At 36.8% G+C, this 25485-nt stretch overlaps 1 protein-coding gene across 2 annotated transcripts in view; it reads left to right on the top strand.

Moving 5' to 3' along the window:
- Positions 1-22215, top strand: part of LOC306887524 (DEP domain-containing mTOR-interacting protein-like) — a 43357-nt gene extending 21142 nt beyond the window's left edge. For both annotated transcript variants that reach the window (XM_079445310.1, XM_079445311.1), the window contains 5 exons: positions 7626-7808; positions 11188-11325; positions 15088-15158; positions 15755-15859; positions 20006-22215. In XM_079445310.1, the coding sequence (XP_079301436.1) occupies positions 7626-7808; positions 11188-11325; positions 15088-15158; positions 15755-15859; positions 20006-20134 (626 nt within the window). In that variant the 3' untranslated portion in view covers positions 20135-22215. The remainder of the gene's footprint in view (positions 1-7625; positions 7809-11187; positions 11326-15087; positions 15159-15754; positions 15860-20005) is intronic.
- Positions 22216-25485: the final 3270 nt, after the last annotated feature.

Below are 25485 nucleotides of genomic sequence, written 5' to 3'. Positions count from 1 at the left end.
TGGCTTCCGGAATCCCCTGATCCGCCCTGGAGGCTTCCCGTGTCTCCTCCCTGTCCTGGCTCTGCTCCAGCCTCCAGGGCGCCCGCCCCCCTCCCCTATGTTTTGCCCTTTGGTATTTCCTGTTCTTGTTTCCAGTCATTAGTTAATCATTGTTTAGTCCTTTCACCTGTTTTGTGTTTATCATCTCGTTTGCTCATTAGTTTGGCTTCTTTATAAGCCTTCAGATCTGTTGTTACCATTGTCGTGTCTTAACGTAATTTAGGTTAATGCTGTATTCAGTTCGATTGATCTCATTTATGTTATTAAACTCCTCTTTTTTTTGAAACCCTCGTCTTCCTGCCTGTTTGGATCAGCTAACCGTTACAATAACATTGTGGGTGGGACTAACAGAAACGGACGAATCATCATCATTTTGACAAACGTGATGCACCTATAGGTGGTGATGGCGCAGTGGATAAGACACATGCCTTTGGTGTGAGAGAATCCACTGTGGGACACCAATGTGTCCCTGAGCAAGACACTTAACCCCTAGTTGCTCCAGAGGCGTGCGACCTCTGACATATATAGCAATTGTAAGTCGCTTTGGATAAAAGCGTCAGCTAAATGAATAAATGTAAATGTATAGGAAGAGGGAAAACTAAGAAACGACCTGTAATTGACCAGGAAAGCAAGCGTTTAATATTTTTTAATAAATATATAAAATTACAGTGAAATAAAAAGTTTATTAGTATCGTTTAATAAATTAAATCCATTTGGAAAATTATACCAACTAAACTTGTCATTGGGTGGCCCACCCAGGCCCATCTGTAGCTACGTGACTGCTGTACAGTACACAGAGACTGCGGCGCCAGAACTGCAGCTGATAGAATGTGTGCTGTAGCACGATACTACGATATTTCTTCAAAAGCAGATTGTGGAGACATTTTTATCATCCACGATCAAAAATCATATCGTCATATCGCACACCCCTATGTCAAACGGTTCTGATCTGGTACAGTATTAAATTGGTGCTGCTATTCGGATAACGGGTGGGGTGTTCTGTAAGTACTGCTGGTGCACGTTTACCAAACAGGAACCGCGAAGAACTCTGCTTAAAACTGCTTTGCGTCTCTCCGTCAGATAACCCCATGTGCGCCATTTACAGGTATTTCCCTAAACCGCCATACAGCTCATATTTTTCCGCAAAGGGGTGAGAGATTACGAAAACGATTATTTCTTTTTGATAATTATTATTTTATTTCAGTTAGTTTTTCAGTAACCGTTGTTAGTTTCGTTTCGTTTAAGTTTTTCAATTATTTTGACATTTTTATTTTATTTCAGTTTTTCTTTCATCAATCGTTTTCATCTTCTTTGTAGTTTTCGTTTACGGAAATAACCTTAGTTCACACACCCGACAGTCACATGCACAGCAGCACAATCAGAGCCCTGTTGAGTCTGATACAGTGTCTTTGTTTGACAGGACCTTTTCTGTCTGATTTCTGCTGACTTTGAGAAATCTGCCAAAGGCATCACAGGCCGCCTCCTCTATACCTCCCACTGCACAGAAAAAACACAAATGTTGCATTAAATTAAAATGAGACTTTCAACACAATTAAATTAAGCCTTCAAAAAAAACTTACCTTACATCTAAATAGTTATGCCTACTAGATGCAAAGGATTTTTTTCAAGTAATTAAATGTTTTAAATGTATACATAATGCATATAATGTATAATAGCATTATACCCTTTTTATTTATTCCTTTTTTTATTTCCTTTTTTGGCAACTGATACATATTTTCAGGTGTGCTACAAGAAATAAATGCACCATTTTTAATTGTATTTATTTAATACATAGTATATGAAACCTTGATCCGCACTCACAAAAACAGTCTTATTTTTACATTTTATTATACGTGTATCACCACTTATTTTACATTTTATTATACGTGTATCAATAAAATTTCCTTTTTTGGCAACTGATACATATTTTCAGGTGTGCTACAATAAATAAATGCACCATTTTTAATTGTATTTATTTAATACATAGTATATGAAACCTTGATCCGCACTCACAAAAACAGTCTTATTTTTACATTTTATTATACGTGTATCACCAATAGGGAATAATTTAGGGAAAGTATAGGGAATAGGGAAGGGATTTTTCCCTATTGGTGATAAATGTATAATAAATGTACAATAAAATGTAAAAAGAAGCCTTTTTTTGCGATTGCGGATCATGGTTTCATATACTACAGTGCCTATAATTTTTTCACAGTTTGTAATGTTGCTGCCTTATGTTAAACTGCTTTAAATGACTTTTTTCCACACATCAATCTACACCCTATAAACCATAATGGCAAAGCAAAAAAGCAGGTTTTTAACATCTTTGCAAATTTATTACAAATAAAAAACAAATGATTCCATTGCATAAGTAATCATACCCTTATCTGGGACAGTTAAAATTGAGCTCTGGAGCATTCACATTGCTTGTAGATGTTACTGTACTTTGAGTGAAGTTAACCTGTGGCAAATTCAATTAAATGGGTATGATTTGGAAAGGCACACACGTCTTAATAAAAGGTCTAACAGCTGAAAATGCATATCAGAGCAAAACCAAGCCCTGAGGTCAAACAAACTGCCTGTATAGCTCAGAGACGTTATTGCATCATACCACACATCTGGGGAAGAGTTCAGAAAAAAAGTTTCAAAGAAGCATGTAGTCTCCGTTACCCTTAATGGAAGAAGTTTGGAACAACCAGGACTCTTCCTAGAGCTGGCCTCCAGGCAAAACTGAACAATTGATGAAGAAGTGCTTTGGTTAGAGTGGTGACCAAGAAACTTATGGTCACTAAACCTACATAAGGACAAACATCACTGCAACACTCCGCTGATCTAGGCTTAATGGTGGTGGGGCCAGACTCAATCCTCTCCTCAGTGAAGACACATGAAAACACTCGAGATTCTCTGGTTTGATGAACCTCAATTCCAAACATCATGTTTGAAGGAAACCAGCTCTGCTCATCACCTGCAGAGTACCATCCCAAATGTAAAGTATGCTGGTAGCAGCCTCATGCTGTGGGGCTGTTTGTCAGCTGCAGGGACTGAGGGACACATTGACACAAAAGCTCAATGGACCAAAATATTGAGATAGCCTTAATGAAAACCCGGTCCAGAGCATTCAGAACCTCAGACTGGGCAGAAGTTTCACCTTCCAACAGGACAATGACCTTAAGCACACAGCAAGAGTGGCTTATAGACAACTCTGTGAATGTCCTTGAGTGGCCCAGCCACAGCCTGGGCTTGAATGCAATCAAATGTTTCTGGAGAAACCTGAAAATGTGCATCTGCCCCATCCAACCTGACAGAGCTTGAGAGGTGAAGAGGCGAGGAGAAGAATGGCAGATAATTGGCAAATTCTGATGTGTAAAGCCTGTCATATCATACCCAAACAGACTTGAGTCTGTAAAGGTGCTTCAGCTAAGTACTGAGTTAAGGGTATGAAGACTTATGCATTGTACTTATTTCAGTTTTTTTTTAATGAAGTTGTGACAATTCTGTTTTTGCTTTGTCATTATGGTGTATGGAGTGTAGATTAATGGGGCAAAAAGTAATTCAAAGCAGTTTAACATAAGGCTGCAACACAAAAAAAACGGCTTATGAAGACTTTTTATAGGCACTGTGAGTAATTTAATAGATTGACACACCAAAATAAAAGATCAAGTCATGGAAGAACGTGGTCCAAATGGCTTTATAACATCACTTATTATTAAAAATGAAATTTTTTATTAAAAATAATTTTTTGTAAATAAGCCACTGTTCATTAAGTTATATCCTTAGTTTAAGCGTGAAAAGCACTTACCAAAACCTGCCAAATTAGGAATCAGTCCTTATTCCTAAACTCCTCAAAAACATGCTTATTTCTCAGCTTAAATAAACGCACGCTTGCTAAGATTCAGTAGTTCTATATTCATGTTTCATTACATCATAACTGAATCAGTGTCTCTCTCTGTATTATATCCATAGGCGTGCAGACATTACAAAAACCACACCATAACTGAGCAAAGGTTTGTGCCCTGACTTGAATTTAGCTGACACATTTAGATACAGTCAACACAAAGCAGATCATGACTGGGCATCCTGGGAAATCTGCTGTTGTAAACCAACAAATCAGTGAAAAAAAAATGGAATTTTTTTTTTCTTTGCCCAGGGCGGTAGGGCAAAGGATACGGTAGAGATGAAAGGAGGAAAGAAAATCAGGCTTTCAGCCTTTCTTGATATTTTGCCTCTTCTGGCCCCTCAGCCTCTAGCTGTCAGCGGAGAGAGGCCCCCTGACATGATGTTGCGTAACTGCCTGGATGTGTTGAGCTGGCTTGTGAATTGCACTGCACTGTGTCGAGAAGCGTGTGTAAATCTGTTGTCAGTGTTTCACAGCCAGTGAAAATTGCACTGCACAGTTGTACGATAAATATGCATGAAAAATTGCATGTAGTGTGTAATGTTGCTGTTTGAGCATAAACAATATCTGCAAAGTTGTGGCACTGAAAGTTCAATGCAAATGGAGATATCATCTTTTAAAATTCTAGCAGTTTAATGCCTACAAAAACGGCTCGTAGGGACTACATCGAGTCACTTCCTAGGTCCGTTACATCACAAACCCAGATAAACCCCGCCCCCGGGAACACGCAACGAAGAGGGCAAGACCATGTTGTGCTGATTTAGAGAAGAGGAAGAAAAAACTAGGGGTGCTCGTAAAAATCTATTCATATATGAAAATCACGATTCTGTCTGCTAACGATTTAAATGGATTCACAAGTTTCAAAATCAATGTTCTAAAGCAGCGGTTCTTAATACTATTCCTCGCACACGCTCTGCTCTGCATCTCTCTCTCTCTCTCATTTATCTCTCACTTATTTTCACATAGCAATGTGCGGTTGCTGTGCTGTATTAAAGCTTTAATCAGGATAAAACCGTATATAAAAAGCTAACAGAAGCAGTAGCACTTACAAACAACAGCGTATCTAAAAGTATAAACCAACAACATACAAAAAACATACCATTAAGAGCCGTGGCTGCACAGGTTCTGCGAGATCTTCTTCACTAATATCCTCAATCGGGCTCAAATTGATAAGCAATATAGACGACGCCATTGTTTACAATACAACCGGAGCACATGCCATTGAACTGAGGGGCGGGACGTTTAGACTCACACTAGAGGCGGTTTAGCCAATCACAACACACTGGGGCCAGCTAACCAATCTGAGCCCATCGCTTATTTCTGAGGGAGGTGCTTCATAAAACCAGGAAATAATCGGGGCGTTTATCAGAGAAGGGACAGAGCGGTGTAGAATAAAGGTAAATTATGTGAAAAAATTAATGTTAAAGCACCCCATAAACACAATCAAGCCTAGAAAAAAAAACAGTCAACCACCCCTTTAAAAGATTTACATTAAAAGATTTCTATGAATAAATGCTGTAATTTTTAAAAACTTTTTATTCATCTAAGAGTCTTTTTAAAAAATTATCGCAGGCTCGCAGGTAAAAACATTAAGTGGCACATCTGTTTCCAACATTAATAAAAATGACACCAATCACACCAAATCACACCAACGTGTGATTGGGCTAGTCAACACTACAAAAGACATTTATCAAACAATGCTCCAGTGGTGTAGGTGGTAAAGTGCGTGCTGTGGTCCTTTTGGTGCAGTCGACCCGAGTTCGAATCCACCTTTTGCCGAACTCCCACCCCCCCTTTTCAAATCTCCTATCACTCCAGAAAGGCATTTATTTTTAATAAAAATTAAGTAAATAATTGAAAAGTTGAAAATAAAGTATGGGGTAGGGTTAAGGTAGGTGTAGGGAGGGATTTATTGTCCCAATAATGTGGCATCCATTTAATAATTTTAATTAAAATGATATATACACTAAATACTTATTGCATACTGTTTTATAATGTACTACAATATGGAGATGCAGTTAATTGCCACTATTTGCAATAAGTAGTATAAATAGCAGAAAATCCTGTTATTTTAACAAAGTGTAAATAGAATTAATAGCTATTTGCACTTAGAGTATATGGCATCTATCACTAAGAAACTGCTATTTTCATTTAGTGTAAATAGCATTTAATTGTCAGTAGTCACAATCACTATCTATAAGGCCACTGCCTTATATTTTATAACATATTAAAATAGAAAATTTTTATTTTTAGTTGTAATAATATTTCACAATATTACTGTTTTTACTGTATTTTTAATCAAAGAAATGCAGCCTTGATGAGCATAGACTTAAAAAATCATTTAAAATCTTTGAAAAACTAATCCTAAACTCTTATAGCGTATGTAATTAATTATTTTGTCTTTTGATATTTATTTGTCAATTTATATGTAATGTCATTTTTTATTTGATATTTTTCTGTACTTTTATATCTTTTATATCTCTGTATGTGCCATAAAATAGCAAACTGTGGCCATGTTACATGAGTAAGCAGGAAAATGGACCAGGCTTTTTGCATACAGGCAAAACACTTGTTCTGCTAGACTGGCCGTGTAGTGATAGCCAGACAATGAGTTAGTGTTTAGCTCATTTAGCTCAGCTCTCTCCCACACACATTTATCTGCATTCCTCTGCACCACAAATCATATGCATCCACTATGCTTCACTCACTGCCCATAACATATCTGATTGATTTTCCTTGTTTCAAAGGAATAGTTCACCCAAAAATGAAAAATGTGTCATCATTTACTCACCCTCATGTCATTCCAAACCTGTATAAGTTTCTTATGCTGAACACAAAAGAAAATATTTTGAAGAATTTTGAAAAACCAAACAGTTGTTGGTCCCCATTGACTTCCATAGTAGGGAAAGAAATACTATGGAAGTCAATGGGGATTATCAGCTGTTTGATTACCAGCATTCTTCAAAATATCTTCTTGTATGTTTAACATAAGAACGAAACTCATACAGGTTTGGCGCAACATGAGGGTGAGTAAATGATGATAAAATTGTCATTTTGGGGAACTATCCCTTTAAATCCTTTTTTCAGTTTTTTTTAGAAATCTCAATATTTTATTAAGTATTGATAGCATAGGTACTCCGTATTTTATATTGGTGAAAGGCAGAATGTCTTATTGAATTTTTCCTGCAGTATGACTTTGAGATATTGACATGGCAAAATAATAACACAGTGCTAAACATGGTAATAAAAATGGAAAGTTAAAGCTGTCAGGAACTAAATACAAAAAAATAAATACTCATGGGATATTATGCAATTAGGGAGTTAGTATTTCTCTGTTACTCCTGCATAGGATTATGAGATGGGATTCTAAGACGGCATGTGTGCCTCTTACATAAACACACTCAATCTCACATACTTAGACTTGGTTAAACTGGATTTCCTGCTTCTAGAAAAAAACAACTGCTTTTTCTACTATTTTGCCACTTTTACCCAATTAATGAAATTAATAATAAATTATTAAAAAAAGCCTTGGTGGATGTAAAATCAAAAATAATAATATTTTGTTGAGTTTTGTATTTTTTGTCTTTCACTTCTAGATTTTAGACCATTGTGGCTTGACAGGTCACGTCTTTAATCCCAGTAAACTGACATATGACCTCCTCTCTTTGTGCATTTCTAATTTTCCCCCTAGTTTCTAATAAGCACCATTTTGTGGATGGCGGACTGCTTTACCAATTCAGGATGAATTTCCGGAGACGGCGGCGGCTGATGGAGCTTTTGAACGAGCGTTGTCGCAGCATACCGGAGAACCACGACAGCCCTTTCTGTCTGCGCAAACAGGGCTCTGAAGGGGGAAACACTAGCTTCCTTTCAGGTTAGTCCACGATCATAAAGGAAATCTGCAGAATGCATGCACAACTGTGTTCATTACACCCAGTAGTTTGCGATAGTGATTTTTAGATTTAGCAGACACAGCTGTGGTCATTTACAGTGGCAGGTAGACAATGAACTTCTGGATGTGGTCTCATGCATTTCCATTTGCTGCTGAGGCAGTGCACGGATAGATAATGAAGATAGAATAACCAAAATCAATTTCAGTGTAGTAAGGAAGTTGCTGAAAGGACAAATCTGGGGCACACATGTTGTGATAAATTGGAAAAAAAAATTTTTCCTTTTGTCAGCTGATTTAAATAATGAATATTTGTTAATTTGTAAATATTTTTTTTTTAATTTATAATATTTAACTGATTTATTTTATGATATGTAAGCATATAAGAAAATAAATCACAGTGAATTGCATATATCAATATTTCCTGACAAAAGCCCCTAAATGAAGATTGTTCACAGACATGTGACTGGCAGTTACAGCAATGAATAGACATTACTAAATGCTTTACAGGCCAGCATTTTGATTGACAGTTTGGATGTTTAGATGTTCTCGCATCCTATGTATGCTTGTTGGAGCTTTCAGGTAAGAGTTCATAGAGTTGTGTACTGAAAGTACTAAATGCGTTCAAATAGGGAAGGTTGTGTTTTCTGATTGCCACAGATTTTTCTAGATCGCGTTGGGAGAGTTAGTGCACTGGATCTGACATATTTTTATGATAAGTACTGTATGTGAAAGGTAAACATGTAAAGACAACAAGCAAGCGTAACATGCCCCTTTTGCCCAATTTTCCTGTTTGATCTGGTAATATTACATTTGAGTTATTTTGTCAGTATATCGCTCAGCATTATTCAGTATTATATATGAAGAGTTCATTTGCAAAAACAGATAACTCAGTTTTTAACAGTTCTGAAAAATCATGTTTTTTCATTGTGCATTCCAGTTAATCTCAATCAAACTACAGTTGGGGTATTTTGATAAGGTTAAAAATTATTATAGAAGACAAAGCTAGAATGTAGCTCTTAATCATGTGGAATAATGAATTACAGTAAATGTGAAGTGTGAAGTGTTTTTTTTTACAGTGTTGGCTTGTAGATTCAGTATCGTGCCGTCATGACTCATTAGGGGAAGTTAGCTCAGTGTGTCTTTGGACTGGGCCTCTCTGCTTCCTCTTCTCAGAGCTACATAAAATATGAACTCTAATTTTTCATGTGCCTGTGGTGTGTGTACAATACGCGTGGTGTGCCTTTGTTTAAACACATGCAAGTGCGTAAATTCAAGTTTTAATAATTGCCAATCAGGTTGATTAGCACACAGTACTTTTTCTGTTTTATTGCATGTTTTGATGGCAGTATAGTAAGTGTTTTTTTCTGACAACAGTGGAATTTGTTTATTAATTATTGGCTATTATTTATAATTTCACAATGATATTACTCAAAATAAATAAAATAATGAAAACAATGACGAATAATAAAAAATATGATGGAATTATTTATTAATTTATTTTCTTATATAAATGTATATAATTATTTATTTCAGCTATATACTGAAATAAAGATGTATAATTATGATACAATTTTAAATAAAGCATTTTCAATTGACCAATGATTAGCCATTTGTTTAATTGATGTTTAAAAGTACTGACATTTCTAAGAATAAATAAACAAAGAATAAATAAACGTGAAATAGGACTTTGATCAGTTTGAAAAGTTGATTTATATACATTTATATATATGTATAATATACATTTCATTTTATTCATATATTATTATTTGTATTAACATTGATTATCATCACATTCTTGTTTTAAGTAGCATTCCAAGTTAACCAAATACATTTTTTAAATTATAAAAATGTGAAGAGTGATAATGTTAGTGTTTATCTGTAATGAGCTGCAATTAGTAAAATTGTCGCTGGGGCAATACCTCACCATTTTTGTACTTTTCAAGTATAAATATGTACACTTTGTACTGATATGTACCTTTAAAACACCAATATGGACCCTTTAGATACCAAAATGTACCTTCTGAATAGGTACCATCTCAGTGACAGCTTTGAAACTTTTCCTCTGAGCGTGTATAAAGCTAGTAGTCTAATGGATGTCTATTTTGATAGCTAGCTAAACATGTATGTGTGTTTGTATGTGATGCTGTTTGCCATACAATACATTTATGTAAAAGGGGTCATATGACATTGCAAAAAAGAACATTACTTTGTGTATTTGGTGTAATGCAATGTGTTTATGCGGTTTAAGGTTAAAAAAACACATTATTTTCCACATAATGTACATTATTGTTGCTCTCTATGCCCTGCCTTTCTGAGACGCACCGATTTTTACAAAAGCTCATCGTTCTGAGAAGCGAGGCGTGCTCTGATTGGTCAGCTATCCAGTGTGTTGTGATTGGCCGAATCGCATTGCATCGCGCCACGTACACATTACCATATCTGCATTTGTGATCGGAGAAACGACACACAACAAGCACTACTCTACACAGCTCAAAACTCTCGTTTGAATCGTCAGTGGCAAATTCTTTTAATAAGAAAACGTACCTATAGGCTGTGAGTCAGAAGCGCCAGACTGTCCTTGCAAAGTTGGAATTGCCCCACTTTATAGAAACAGCCTTTGAGCACAGCTGGTAGACTACTCCCAGGTTCAGGAAATAGTCCTCCGTAAAATGCGCTGCACACACTCTAATATTTGGGTTGAACTGTTCTGGAACAGTGTTGTAAATACAACTTGACCACTGATTTCTAGCTGTGTCCTCTTTTGGAAGCCCAAACAAAGTACTTTCGCGTTCACAATGAAACACAGCATCTCCACGACATGGCGCTGGCGGCAACAACAATACTACAGCGAGAATAATAGTTCCACCTTCTTTCATTGCGTATACTTTTGGGCGGTGTTATGCAAATCTTCCCACACTGTGATGTAGACATGTGGGGGCGTGTTTAAATGAGCCATTTAGGAGGACGTGGTCGAGTCTTAACTTTTATAAAGAATATCTCTTTGGTTTTGAGACTTTAGTCTTTGCAACTTCAGGGATCATATCTATGCATGAACAGCTTGTAACACTCCAAAGAGAAAGGAAAACTTGAAATCGCATCATATGTCTCCTTTAAAAGGAGAACACTAACAGATGTTAGGCCTCTGAACTGTTATTTCAGTTAGTAAATGCACACAGAATGGATGTTGACATACCGTATCACTATCACAACTGCACAAGCACTATTAGAATGATGTTTAGAGCTGGCAGAAGTGTTGCGTGTGTATTTTAACTGATTTCTATTCTCTCTCACTTCCTCTTATCGAGTCTCTATCTAACCTTATTTCTGTCTTTATTCTGTTCTTATTTCTCCTTTCCCTCAGTAAGCCCCACTAAAGAGATAAAGGTGGTGTCTGCAGTACGGCGGAGCAGTATGAGCAGTAGCTGTGGCAGCAGCGGTTATTATAGCAGCAGCCCCACACTCAGCAGCAGCCCCCCTGTGCTCTGCAACCCAAAGTCTGGTAAGAGAAGCCCCCTTCTGTGCTCAAATTTCATCCCACATGCATCAATCAATTTGGGCATTTCAGCATAAAAATTATGCAGATCATCTTTAAGTAAGCAAATCAGGTCGGTTTTGATGTCTTGTTGTCTTCTTAACCTTCACATTTACATTAGCAAACCAGTTAGTGTTAGCTTTAGCACTTATTTTTACACCATCTCTGCTCTCTTTTTATGGTTAAATAAAATGGCCCGACTTTTTATAGCACCAAAACACTATGCATTTCTCAAGCTGCGGACAACTGAGATTCCGTAAACCATATGTACTATATGCATATTTGAATGGCTGAGGATGAATTGCTGTAGCTTTCTCTAAGTTTTGCTTGTGGTGTGTTACTGTTCCTTTAACAGAACATGCTGTAGAGCGTGTCATGTATCTGCAGCAGATACGGTAGATGTCTACTATGTTTCTAAAGAGCTCTGTGGGTGGATCAGAAGGTCATGTGTTTGTGTGCTTTCGGGCCATAAAGCCACATCAGCCAGTTCTCCCTCTGTTCCATTTGGCCTTCCTCCACTGTAATTGTGCTTGTTGACAGTAATTCTAAGAGGCGTCGGCCGTGTAGTTCCCATGAACTTTTTCTCCCCTCTGACAGAGATTCTCCGTGTTAACTTGTACCAGCAGAATGAGTTAACAAGATTATATTTAAAGTGGTAGTTCACACGGTAGATCGACAGTTCAGAATTTACTTGGTGTTATATGTTTGGCCACATTTGCTATTACTCTGTGAAATTTTGTGGGCAAAATACAGTCATTTCAATAGAAATCTACAGGAGTTTCATGTGAGGGCAAAAAGGTTCCCTGCACAGATTTTGCTTGTTGGTCATGCACATTCAACACTATGACCAACAGAAAGCTGGTTTGTTTTTAAAAAATGACTACTGTGTGAGTGCTTCTACACTATTGCTAATCAACAATGGACCTTTTTTCCTGCAAAATATTACAGGGATTTCTCTAATATGGCCACACCTTAACAGTTGAGAGTTTTGTTCTACATTTACACATTAAAGCCCAAAGTATACTTCAGTTTTGACTTTGTTTATACGTACAATCAGGCACATAGCCTTTCAAAATGTATTCCATTTGATAGATTGCACAAACAGAAGAGGTTGGACAATCTTCCATCTCCTTCTAATTTAAAAAAAATCTCACACCTTGCTGGTCTTTCGCGTGGTCATTTTGAGCTCGGCGCAACTGACATGAAGAAAACGCATGACAGGTCTGAGGTAAAAATGTAGTTTCTGCCCAGATACGCTTTTAAAAATATTTATATATTTAAATATTTTGATATGTATTCTTTTTCAAAAAAAATATTTTAACTTGTTATTTAAAATGTTTTAAATGTAATTTTAAAATTATGGTAATTTGAATGATAAAATCATCATGATTTTTTTTTCTCTCGTGTAATTGACTATTGTTTTCAGTGTCGACTAGTAGGAGCTGTACCGTTTAGCCGACTAGTCGACTAGACCCGCACATCCCTAAACATATTACTATATCTCAATCTGCTTTATCCAGCTCCCTTCTGAGTGAGTGAGTGTTTGTGTGTGGAGTAATAAACTCTCTGACCCATAAAACTCTCAGGCTGAGAACTTTAAACAGTAGTAGTACATGAGTAGTGTGTATGTGTGTGTGTATAAGAGAGTCTGGCAAGAACACATCGTCCCCTTCAGGAAAGGCAAGGAGCACAGCCAGCAGGCAGAGAGACAGAAGAACATTTCATACCCAGCGTCCTCCTCTTCCACCACCAAATTAGAACATTGGCCTCCATGGCAATCCAAGGCGAGCCTGAAGCATGCCTGCAATGAAGCATTCCACACCTACCACATGACTCAGCTTTCACTTTACCACAGCACAGCTCCCGCTCCACTACAGTGAGGCCCACCGTTAAAACCAGACCTGTTTTTTGTCCAACAACAACACAGATCCAAAATGCAATCTGTCATCAGAGCATTTAACATTATAACATGTTGTCCATTTTGAATTTGTGAGCAAAATAGGCTGCTTTTCCAGATGTTGTGTTTAATGCTTGTCTGTTTTACACGAAACACCGATGTGTAAGGAGACAAGCATGTTCTGGGTTTGGCAGGGCTGTTGCATGCCTCTGATTGGTCAATTTGCTCATCCAATCCTGGGATTACTGAGCTCTCCTCCCAAAATTGGATGACAACACAATGAAAAAATGAATAAGAGAGAACGAGAGGAACAGTGAGGCCCGATACATCTACTTGTACAATTTTTGTTGTCATGCTATTGTAGATATTCAGTGTCTCTCTCTCTCACACACACACACACACACACACACACACACACACACACACAGACACACACACAATCAATCCTTTTTCCTTGCATTAAAAAGGATGTGACTGTGTGTGAAAGGTGAATGGGAAATGGAAAGTTCGTAGTTAAGAAAATACATGGCCTTGTGTTCCCTATATGCACACATAGAATGCATATTATGAAACAACGTGGGATGGTTCACTCTAAAACAAACACCTGTCCTTGTTTACTCACCTTAATATCATTCTTGGTTTGCATGCTTTTAATTTTTTTCAGTGTTTAATTTTTTCAGTGTAAACACAAGAATACAAATATTAACTTAGGTATTTTTATACAATGGCTGTTCAAAGTGATCTTGTCTGTCAAGACCCAGAATTGACAAATACACACCAAATAAGTAGTATGTATCAAAGTTAACTTTAAATATTTTAAACATATTTTTCTTAATTTTTTTTATACTAAAAAATCATTATTCATTCTGCTTTCTATGATTAATAATGATAATTAAAAAAACAACAAAAAAACTTAAAATTGTCCATGTATCAGTGATCAATGATCAACATGCAAGTTTCTCCTTGCCATTGATACTAACTTGTTTACTGAGGATTGCAAGGCAGTATTTTAGAAATAAGGCAATAAATACAAAATCACATATACCGTAATATTGTAAAATATTATTACAATTGAAAATAACTTTGTTTCTCTTTTAATAGAGTTTAAAATGCAATTTATTTCTTTTCAGTTTTATACATATAGCAGTAATTATTTAATAGTGGCTAAAAATAAAGACATGCTAAAAATGAATGAACACAAAGTAAATATTTTTCAGATAATATTCGTATGGCAAGATCTGCATAAAGATTCTTCAAAAACAAGTTTGGAGTAATATGTTTTTTAGAGAACTATTCATTGTAGACACTACCTTTTACTTATTGGCAATGTCCTTGTTACTACGCTTCAAATTGGGCTCTGATCAGCCAATCAGGATCCAGTCAATAGCTGGGTAGTTAGATCCTGGATTATGACCAAGTGGTTCAGGTTTTGGCTCACTCATTACATTACTGATGAAGAGATCAGGCTGATTAGAACCTCTTGTGCTAAATTAGACCATCATTATCAACCTCATTATTTCATTAAACACAAACCTTCAGTGCTCCATTACAGCTTAATTACTCACTCTCTCTCTCACTCTCTCTGTGTGTCTCTTAAGAAGCACATGTTTTGTTTCAGGATGTCTTTATGTCGACTTTTTAAATGTGGGATCATGGACTGCAGTATTACTGTACATAATTTGAGGAGTAAAGTAATGAACCAGTAGTGAATCAGACTCAGTGTTGTTGCAGTGAATAGATAAACATGATTTTTTATACCATGTGTTAAGTAGTCACATGATTTACTGTCTAGAGTTCATGACTGAGGAACATTGTGTGTATATTATTTACAGTCCTGAAGAGACAAGTGAGCCCAGAGGAACTTCAGATTCCTGGTGGACTTTACATAAAGAAGACATTCACAGTAAGTCACCCACCCCCACACACACACGCACACACTCCTGCCAAATGTGCTCGGTCTCCAAGCTCTAATTGCATAATTTACTATGTTTGGTTCTGAGAATCCATTTGCATGGAGGGAAAAAGTTCACAACTAAAAATAGCGAGAGGAAGTTTTTCCTCAGATGCATGTGGAGATGATTCTAATCCTCAACTGGATCAACCGGAAAATCCAAGTCATCAGCTGCCATGTACCTTACTGTGTCTTTTCATGTACTACATGTTTCTTGTAATGCATTTTGAATAAACCGCATCCACTAATAATGACATTTATAATCCATGCTGAATGCAATTGCACAACATGAATTTGAACCATATTGCTCCACCACTGCAATACTACCATCCGAATAGAAGTTTTAAAATGACCAAATATATATACACAACATACAAGTATATGACACAGTAAAAAGGTAAAATTCAGCTAAAATAAATCAATATATTTGACAGTATGCCAGTATATGTAATGCATTACATTCATGTAAATTAAAGTAAAATAAAATGGCTTTCTCAGTGTATGACCTTGAACTTAATAAGTTAATGTGTTTGGATGTGTGTTTACAGATTGTGGGAGATGCAGTTGGCTGGGGATTTGTGGTGAGAGGAAGTAAACCCTGCCACATCCAGGCAGTAGACCCCGGCGGACCCGCTGCTGCAGCGGGAATGAAGGTACAGTAGTCTTACTGCAAAAGGAAATTTGTTATAGTGAGAAAACAGTATGTCTCATTCTACAGGGATGCGCTAATATCGCAATTTTGACCAAACCAATAAGCCAATAATTATTTTCAACTTCTGGCCAATAACCGATAAATGGACACAACCCGCTATAATCGAGACACGGGCCACTGTAATCGGCTCTTAAAGGGATAGTTCATGCAAAAATGAAAATGTACTCACCCTAAAGCCCTAAACACACTGCACGATTTTCAGCTGTCCCAGACAAAAGATTGGCATCGTGAAACGATTGTGGCGATTTCTGCGATCGTGGCTCCTAATCGGTGGTCCTGTGTCGTACAGTGAGAGAGGTTCAAAGACAGCCGTTGTCATGATCTTGCGACCAAAGATAGCCTACGAAAGATAGCTCCACAGCACCGACAGCACACACGGTGTTCATCTAATAAAGATCTTCATAGCTAGTGAAGTGAAATGAAGTGACATACTGCCAAGTATGGTGAGCCATACTCGGAATTCGTGCTCTGCATTTAACCCATCCAACCTGCACACACACAGCAGTGAACACACACACACCGTGAACACACACCCGGAGCAGTGGGCAGCCATTTATGCTGCAGCGCCCGGGGAGCAGTTGGGGGTTCGGTGCCTTGCTCAAGGGCACCTCAGTCGTGGTCTTGAGGGTGGAGAGAGCGCTGGACATTCACTCCCCCCACCTACAATCCCCGCCGGCCTGAGACTCGAACCCGCAACCTTTGGATTACGAGTCCGACTCTCTAACCATTAGGCCACAACTTCCCCCAGCAAACCAGCTAGCAAACCATAGCCGTTGCAGATTTGCTTTAAATTGACTGTAGAGCCAAAGCCATGTATTCAACGCTCTTGATGTTACAACTCTGAGTGAGAACCGCTTCAGATGACTCGGTGCGTGCGGCAGGGAACTGAACGAATCATTCAAACTGATTCGCGAACCGATTCATTGGTTTGCCAACTGGTTTTATCGAGCCTTCGAACAGAATTAACTCAAAAGAATCATTGAATCATTCGCGAACGGGCATCGCTCATTCCCCACAGTGAAAAAAATTATACATTGAATTTACAAATTTTTTTTAAGGTAAGTGGTTGTAATCAATTTATTTTAGCTACATTTAAATAAACACATTTTGCTGAAAGTTAGTCAACTAAATTTGATTAATTAAATGTAGCTAAAATAGATTGATTGCGACCACTTACCTTAAAAAAATGTGTATAAATTAGTATATTTTTTTTCAGTGCAGAAAAAAAGTGGACGGCTTTGGAATAAATGGAAGGAGTTTTAACTTGTATGGCATTAAGATAAAGTAATGAGAGGAGCGTCGCCCACAGTAACGAAGTAAAAGTACAGTTTTTTCACTAAAAATGTACTTGAGCAAGAGTAAAAGTACCCATTTTTAAATATACTCTAAAAGTATTAGTTACCCAAAAAAATTACTCAAGTAAATGTAATGAAGTAAATGTAACTCGTTACTACCCACCTCTGGTCGCACAATGTTACATGCAGTGATCTTATAGGATTGCTAAAATCGTGCAGTGCGTTTTGGGCTTTAGGCCATTCAAGATGGTGACTTGATGACAAATGATGTTTTTTTTGCTGAACCCATGGTCCTTGTTGATTGATAGTATGTAAGCCAATGGGTGCCGTTACTATGAGAGTCGAGAAAACAGGTTTAGGTATAATACAAACCTGTGGCTTCGGACAATACATTGAGATACATATGACAATATATATGCTTGAGGCTGTGGATTACAGATTATAATGTTTTTGGCAATTTTTCACAAGTGAAATCAAGTCATTTCAATAGCAATCCATGTGATTTTGCAGCAAGTTCAAGTATAGGTTATGCAAATTTGCCATGTTGGCCACCAGAAAGCTCCTTGGTTTTGAATTTGACTTCTGTGTGAGCTTTGTTTCATAGATTGCTACACTATTGACAATAAAGAATGGACTTTTTTCACCAAAATTTTACTAATGTGACCACACCTTCAGAGGGAAAGTGCTCTTTACAAATGTAATGCTCGTAAATCGTTAGGATTTGCTATATTACATTGCTATCATTTTAAGTTAATGCAAGATTATGATCTAAGAGATACAGCGATAGAGATGATAGAGATTACAAAATACTCAACTACACTAACCCACCCACAGTCATTTAGGTTTGACCTTAAGCACAGTACACTGAGTGGAGCAATCATAATGTACTTTGGTTGCCGATCTGAGTGCATTTCCTCAAGAGCACTCAAAATATAGTCTGTATTCCAGATGTTTCTTTAAGCACATCCCGTCTAAAACACCTAATGTCTACTGTATGTGTGTGTGTGTCTTAATTTACAGTAGTGACAAATGGAATAATACCATTTCCTCAATAATCCTCCTTTTTAAACAGTGACCCTAATTTACAGCGGTAATGAACCATTACACTTATGCAACAAAAAAAACCACACAACTCCCTCAGCGTCACTTCTGATTACTCATTACATAAGGTCATGTTTGCATACTGAGCAAATACACTTAGTCTGTTTTTGAGGTAAAGGCATTGTGCTGTTTAAAGACAACCTTTTGAGCAGAGGCTGTAATGCTGCACCTGCCCTGCTTCCAGTGACATCTTTTTGTCATAATGAACATTGTTGCGAACATAATGAATATATATATGTGCTTAACAAATTTATTAGACCACCACCATCACCCAATGTATGGTTTGTCTGTCCTAAACTGTAACCCTAACCCTAACAGTATTGGTGATTACCAAAATCATTTTTATGTTTCTGTATTGATTAATCCACCAGTATGTGTAAGCTGAAATATAATTATTGTTGTTATCCAAGAATTTTCAAATTACAAGACAATGTTTGAATATTTAAATAGTTAAAAATCAGACCTGAAGAGCAATAAAAAGCAATATAAAAAAAAAAAAATATATATATATATATATGTACACACACACACACACACACAAGAGGATAGGAAAATATTGTAATTGAGGAATGTCATATTTTCGTTTTCATCAAGTTATTATATTATACATTGTGATATTCTAATTTTAAGCAGAAATTTTAAATTAAAATTAAGTAGTAACTTAATGAAATCCTCTTGATAAGTTCTCTGCATGCATTGCACAGAACTGGATAAGTAGGATTCAAATTGAAACAAATAATTTTTTTCTGATTTTAGAAAATGAAAAGAAATGTTAGTATTTATTTCTGTTATGTCTGACATTTTAAATAGTTTATCTTATATTCTGTGAAGTTATTGTGGTTACCATTGTACTTTTGAACAGCTTGTTGTTTAGTTTACATAAATGTATAGACTACACTGTATGTTGTTCTATGAGCAATCACTTAATGCCATTGACAAGTAATATCTTGCTCAATAAATTAACAAGTGCTATATACTAGCCGTTATTTTGAAGTGATATAAATAAGATCGGTTGGTTTCAGGACACCACTCCATTTACAAGTGAATTATATTGAAACTAGTAGGAACTATTTAATTTTTAAGATTAATCAGCTTAAAAAATGGTGTTTATTATAATTACATTCCTGTTGGTAGAACATAATTTCATTAGAAGTTGTCATAACTCAGAAAGACTGATGTAAACTGAGCCAAACATTTGTACCTCTTAGCACAGAGATTACAACTGCTGGAGTTGTACATAGGCACCTAGTGTACAAATAATGACAAAACAGCTGTGTTGAACACATGCTGACAATTAAGAAAAATGGCAAGCTTTCACATGTTGTTTATCATTTGATGCTGATAACGGTAATGGTTGGCTATGACTCATTTCTGATGGTAGTGCCATTATGGGTCTACCAGGAAAAACATAAAGGCTATTACGTTATTCATTTGCAGAACCCCTCTGAGAATTAATATAGCTGATTTAAAAAAAAAAACACTCCTTTACTGTTCTTCAGAAAGGTGTAATTTTTTCATGTTGCTGTACTGAGAAGAATTATGATCCGTTTATTGTGTCATATATGTGGTTTACTGTATATGCTCTATAATCATCATGTTGTGTTTCCGCACTTTTATGTCTTTATCAAAGTACAAAAAAGGTGTACCAAGTGTAACCAAACATAAAACTGTTGTTGTTCTCATCTCTACAGGTGTGTCAGTTTGTGGTGGCAGTTAATGGAATGAATGTGCTCAATCTGGACTACAGGACTGTCAGCAACCTCATCCTCACTGGCCCCAGAACAGTAGTCATGGAGGTTATGGAGGAAGCAGATTACTGAAGACAGCCGCTCTTTAGTGTTTCTGTTCTTCTCTCGCTTTCTCTTTTTTCATCTTAGCAGGACTTTCTTCAGTGAGTCAACGTTCTGTTTAATGGAATGTTCAGAGAAGTGAACTCTTGATTCCGTTCATCATTTTGATTCAAACCACAAGCATGACACTAATCCATGTTTTGAAATCCGTGCCTCCCATTGGCTCCTCGTAGACTGTTACTGGTCCATGTCAGCTAAGGATGTAACTGGACAGAAATATCATTTTTAGCAGAACCGTAGCATTTAAAACACTCTTGGTAGGTTTGCAGAACCGTTGCCAAACTAATATAAGTGTGCCATTCAGGTGAGAGCATAATTTAGTGCTCTTTTTCGACTGTTTCATCATTTCGAGTTTAGGCTGTGAGATTTGGAGATTAAAGGAATACAACATTGTATCAGGTATTTTATGACCTTAGGTGTCGTTAGTTTAAAATAACTATTTTATAATTCATGTCATGCTTGCCAGGACTTAGTAAAATAATACATATTGATATATCCATCCGAATGCAGGGGACAACCAACAACAGCACTTACAGACTTTAGGTGAAACTTGAGAGTGAATGTGACACATCTGAAAGATGCTGTCGTACTGTAACTCATGTCTTGTTTTAAAAGTATCTTGTGAAAGTAGTGTAAAGTTTCTGTTTTTTTGTCTAAATGCCATCAAAAAGGCAAGTAGTAAGCTGTAAAATGCTAATATTAGATGACAATATTTCACTTTCTAAAAGTGTTACAGCAGAAATGTACTTTACACAAGTTTGTTAACGCAGACGATTTAATAATAACAAGCATTATTACTCCGGATGTGTTTTTATTCTGGAAAATTGCTTGCTAGCTTAGCGATTATCTTCAAACCTTGACAGAGGTTGATATGAAAGAGAAAAGTGATCATAAAAACGCTAATTATAAATTGCCGTCACGGTGAGACATTTCGGAGCACAGAGTTTGTGTGTCTATACGAGTCTGCTTTCACATACATGCGTAGAGTATTTTTCAGAACTTACTGTTTTAATTAAAACTTACTGCCATGAAAAATTTAGTATAGTCATGTAGTGTGTTTATACTAGAGTAAATCAGTCAATAAGACAAGCTTACGAATTCACTCGCCAAATTTTGTAACTAGTTTAAGAAATACATTTGTAATTCTATCTAAGGATTTATTAGACAAATTGGAAATATACAGTAGTGCTGTATATGCAAACTCCTGTATATTGTACAAAGCAGGCATGACACAACGTGATGTCTATAATGTGCTCATTTTCCACATATTCTTCTCTTTGAATACTTTTTTGCAGGTTGCTTATTGTGCAATTGTTCTCATTTGTATTGATAAGAATGACAAATTACAGTAATGTGATGATCTTTTGTTCTTAATGGAAGTAAGCTTGAATCTTCTGCCTTAATGACCTGTGTTGTGCTGCTCTCACGGCTGGTCACGTAACATCTGTAATGATAAAGTCTTCTTTTAAAGATGGTATAGGTGAAGATTTTGGGGGTGATCATGACAATCAGCATCAGGGTAGTCTGCTAAATACTGGGCCAGATATGTGCCACATATTCCTCACTGCCGTGAAATCTAAGCTAATCTCATAATTTTATAGTTCTTCTGTCTTCTGTTCTGAAATACAATGAAAAGGAAAGTTTCATTTAAAACTCGAGTGCAGCTGAGTTCAATGCACATGTGTCTGTTTAATGGGACAGTTGACCCAAAAACTAAAATTATGCCCTCATTTACTCACCCTCAAACTCTCCCAAACCTGTATGGGTTTCTTTCTTCTGTTGCACACAAAATAAGACATTTTGAAGAAAGCTGGTAACCAAACAGTTGATGTAGCCATTGAATATGTAATTAATGGCTGTTCATGTTATTTATACAAGTTTGGAACAACTTAAGGCTGAGTAAATGAGGACAGAATTTGTATTTTTGTGCAAGCTATCCAACGGAGTAAGCTCATGGTACCATAGTATTTCTTTGTGCAGCTCTAATTCATGGTTAATATGTGTTTTGATTAATGTTTTATTAAACTTCTCGATTTCATTTAAAAACTGTCTTCTGTGTCTTAAAATAGCATTATTTGGCATCCTTAACCCCAATCCCCCCCCCCCCCCCCCCCACACACACACACAACACACAACACACAATCTGTAACATTTTCAAGCGGACATATGGACTCCACAGGTTAGTGATAAAACTTAAATGATTCTGTATATTTCTCATTTAAAATTAAAATTTTCAGTCTGTCCTCAGACTGTATTAATGTATCAAATGGTAGGATATTCATAACCAGTGCTGAGACAATATCTGAGACAATTTGTGTACAGCTATGACGTAATGCTGTTGACATCCTGAATTATTTAGGTTTACTAGTGCCACCTGTTGGTTAACGAGACTTTGCCTATTTTATTGATTTTCGAGCTTCAAACGTTGAGGTTAATATACCTTTTACTGTTACTGTTAGATTTGGTCTTTTTTCTTTTCTTTTATTGTCCTTTTTTGGCTGACAGTCGTTTTAGCCTCAAGGTTATTCTTTCTGAGAAACAGTACTTGATTGTTTTATCGCTAGAGGGCAGTGTTACTCTTTGCTTCTTCTTAACATTCACTTCACTTTAGTTCTGTTACATTTAAGCTGAACGATAAAATATTGACCGTCAGCAGCCAGAACAATGTCAAGATGACATTCTTTTAAACAACTGACGTTCTGTGTAATCGTCTTTGTTAACGCCGCGTTATAAATGCTCCACGTTTTTCATTTCCTGTCTATATGCTTCCTACTGAGGCAGTGTGTCTTTCCAATTTATATTATAGTGCTCTTCTGTTTTAGTATATTAATCTTACCTGTTGTCTGAATGAAACATAATGTAACCTGCATTCATTTTTCCTCCAAGCACTACTTAAATCTGCTCTGGCTCTAGGAGTAGACGAGGTGAGTTGTGAGTGTTGATAGCAAATTCCCTGCACACTAAAATGAGGTTAGAGCAGACAAACAGATATTAAACCTGCCTTAAGTCAACCATCCCCCACTGAGGCTGTTACCTGGGTTTAATAAGTAATACTGAGTTATTTTTTTCTCTACTCATTGTCAAGGATCAACATTTTTTCAACCATTTTAATTGAATCTGACAAGATAACAGACAAGTGATAAAAGACATTCATGCATGGAAACTGAACCCATGACCTTGGCGTTGCTCTACTGTTTGAGCTACAAGAAAGCATGTATATATATTTTTATGTATACATTTCTAAATTTTTTACATGCTTACATTTCCGTTCTACAGGCCACATTATAAGCACATGACATTGCCCAGCCCATTTATGCAAGATATCACTGTTCAACAAAGCAGTTATGTGCACTGATTACCTTCACAGACGGCCTGTGGAAAATATTAACCTTTTGTGTTAATTATGAATCTTTTCTGAAACCTCCTCACGGACTATATTAAAAATAAGTCTAACAAGGGCATGGCTCATCAGCCCCTTCATACTATTCAAAAGAGTTTGGAAATCTGCCAGATTTCTATGAATATGCAAACTTGAGCTGTATTCAATGTCCTTCCCACTTTTCTAAGGGATGCCATATTAAATAAACACTGAGACAGGCATATTCACTTTATGGATCCAAACAGCTACTGCAATTTCAAAGATCGATATGCACTGGAATAGTCCATGTCACGGCCGTGACCCCCATGTCAATGTTTTCTGAGAATGTTTGCACTCTGTATTCCTAAAGACCTTTGATCATCTTTGAGAGGTGTGTCCATTTAGTTACAATGCGCATCTCTACAATGCAATCCATCCGAACACTCTGTGTGTGTGTTTGTGTGAAAACTGCCTTTATGTGCAAGCATGCATCTGCTTGTCTGCGTGAACTGCTCTTTCCTGTATCCCCAGGGTCTTGCAGACTCCTCCACACCATCATCTTTTGCCGTATCCCACGGTTAATTAGAAGTCGCTGAGTAATATAAGGTTCCTTTGGAGCCTGCTGAATGAACCCGCTGATTAGCCCACAATGCCTCATTACACTCGGCCTTGTCATTTGGGAATAAGCCATTCAGAGTTAAAGAGCTTACAGCCACTGCATCTCAGCATCCAGGTGTCACCGTTCCAGTCCCGCGATGACTGTACATTGAAGTTGATAAATGCTGTATACGCTGCAAGCTGGGCTGCTTTCAATGAGCCATTTATTCTGTGAAGAAGTTTTTGAAAGTCTATAAGATTCTTTTCTAAATCAAAATGTCCTCCTTCTTTTGAAGAATACGATAAAGTGCTGTACACTTTCCTGCACTTTAATGCTCGGCAGTAAGCGAGAGTACAAGACTTGTCTTAAGGAGAGATTCAGAGTAGTTTAAAACACTTCATGCACTTTTCAACCATATTCACATGTTGTAAATCGATATTTGGCAGTCATATTTGTTTGCACTGAAATCAACAATGTGAACATAAACATTTGCATACTCTTCTAACCTTCAAAAACATGGTGAATTATCATATGGTGGGGTGTTATGAACCCTTGATCATCTCTGTAATATATTTACTCATCAGATGAGTCATGCAAATGAAATGGTTCATTCAGACTGCAAATCTGGGTCTCATGGGAACTGCTGCCAGTGTGATGGCCCATGGCAATCAAATAATGAATAACAACAGTCAAATATTCTTTCATCCCTATAGCAGAATGTGGATTACAAGAATGTGGTTACACACATTTTAGGTTTTTATAATTCTGGCAAACCTTGGGCAAGAGAACACCTGTTTAGTAGGCAACTCCTTGGTGAGAAGTGTGAATTTGGTAGATTTCTACAAGTGTTGGGTCATGCAGAGAACTTCCAAAATAACATTGCACTCTGGATTCTGTCCAATCAGCAACCTGCACACAGTAAGAAACATCTCACGCACAATCTCACATATCTTTCACATCTCCTTTAAACACGTCTTGTGTACATTCAGATAGCTTTGTTCCCTGCTCAACTTGAACTGATATAAGAAGGTGCAGGTGTTATTGAAAGGATCAAAAGTTCTTCTCAGTGCTAGGAGAGAACAGAACACAAAGAAATACAATACGATGATCAAGCTAAAATACAAGTATACTTCCAAAGAGAATGGAAGTGCATTGAGATATTGAGGATTTTTACACTGAAACTGAGAGGTTAGCGGAACCCAATGTGCAATTATAAAGTAGGCTATTCTAGGGTTCTGACTCTCCAAATTAAGATTTGAAAACCCTAACAAAAAGTTTTAAAAGAGTATGTATTATTTTGCACTTAAATTACATATAAGCTATGATTCAACTGTTTCAGAAAAAAATTGTGAAATTACACAAGTT

Source organism: Barbus barbus (assembly GCF_936440315.1).
Source record: "Barbus barbus genome assembly, chromosome: 21".
NCBI lineage: Eukaryota > Metazoa > Chordata > Actinopteri > Cypriniformes > Cyprinidae > Barbus > Barbus barbus.
Note: the sequence above shows the minus strand (reverse complement) of the source record. Positions and strands in the feature narration are given on the sequence as shown.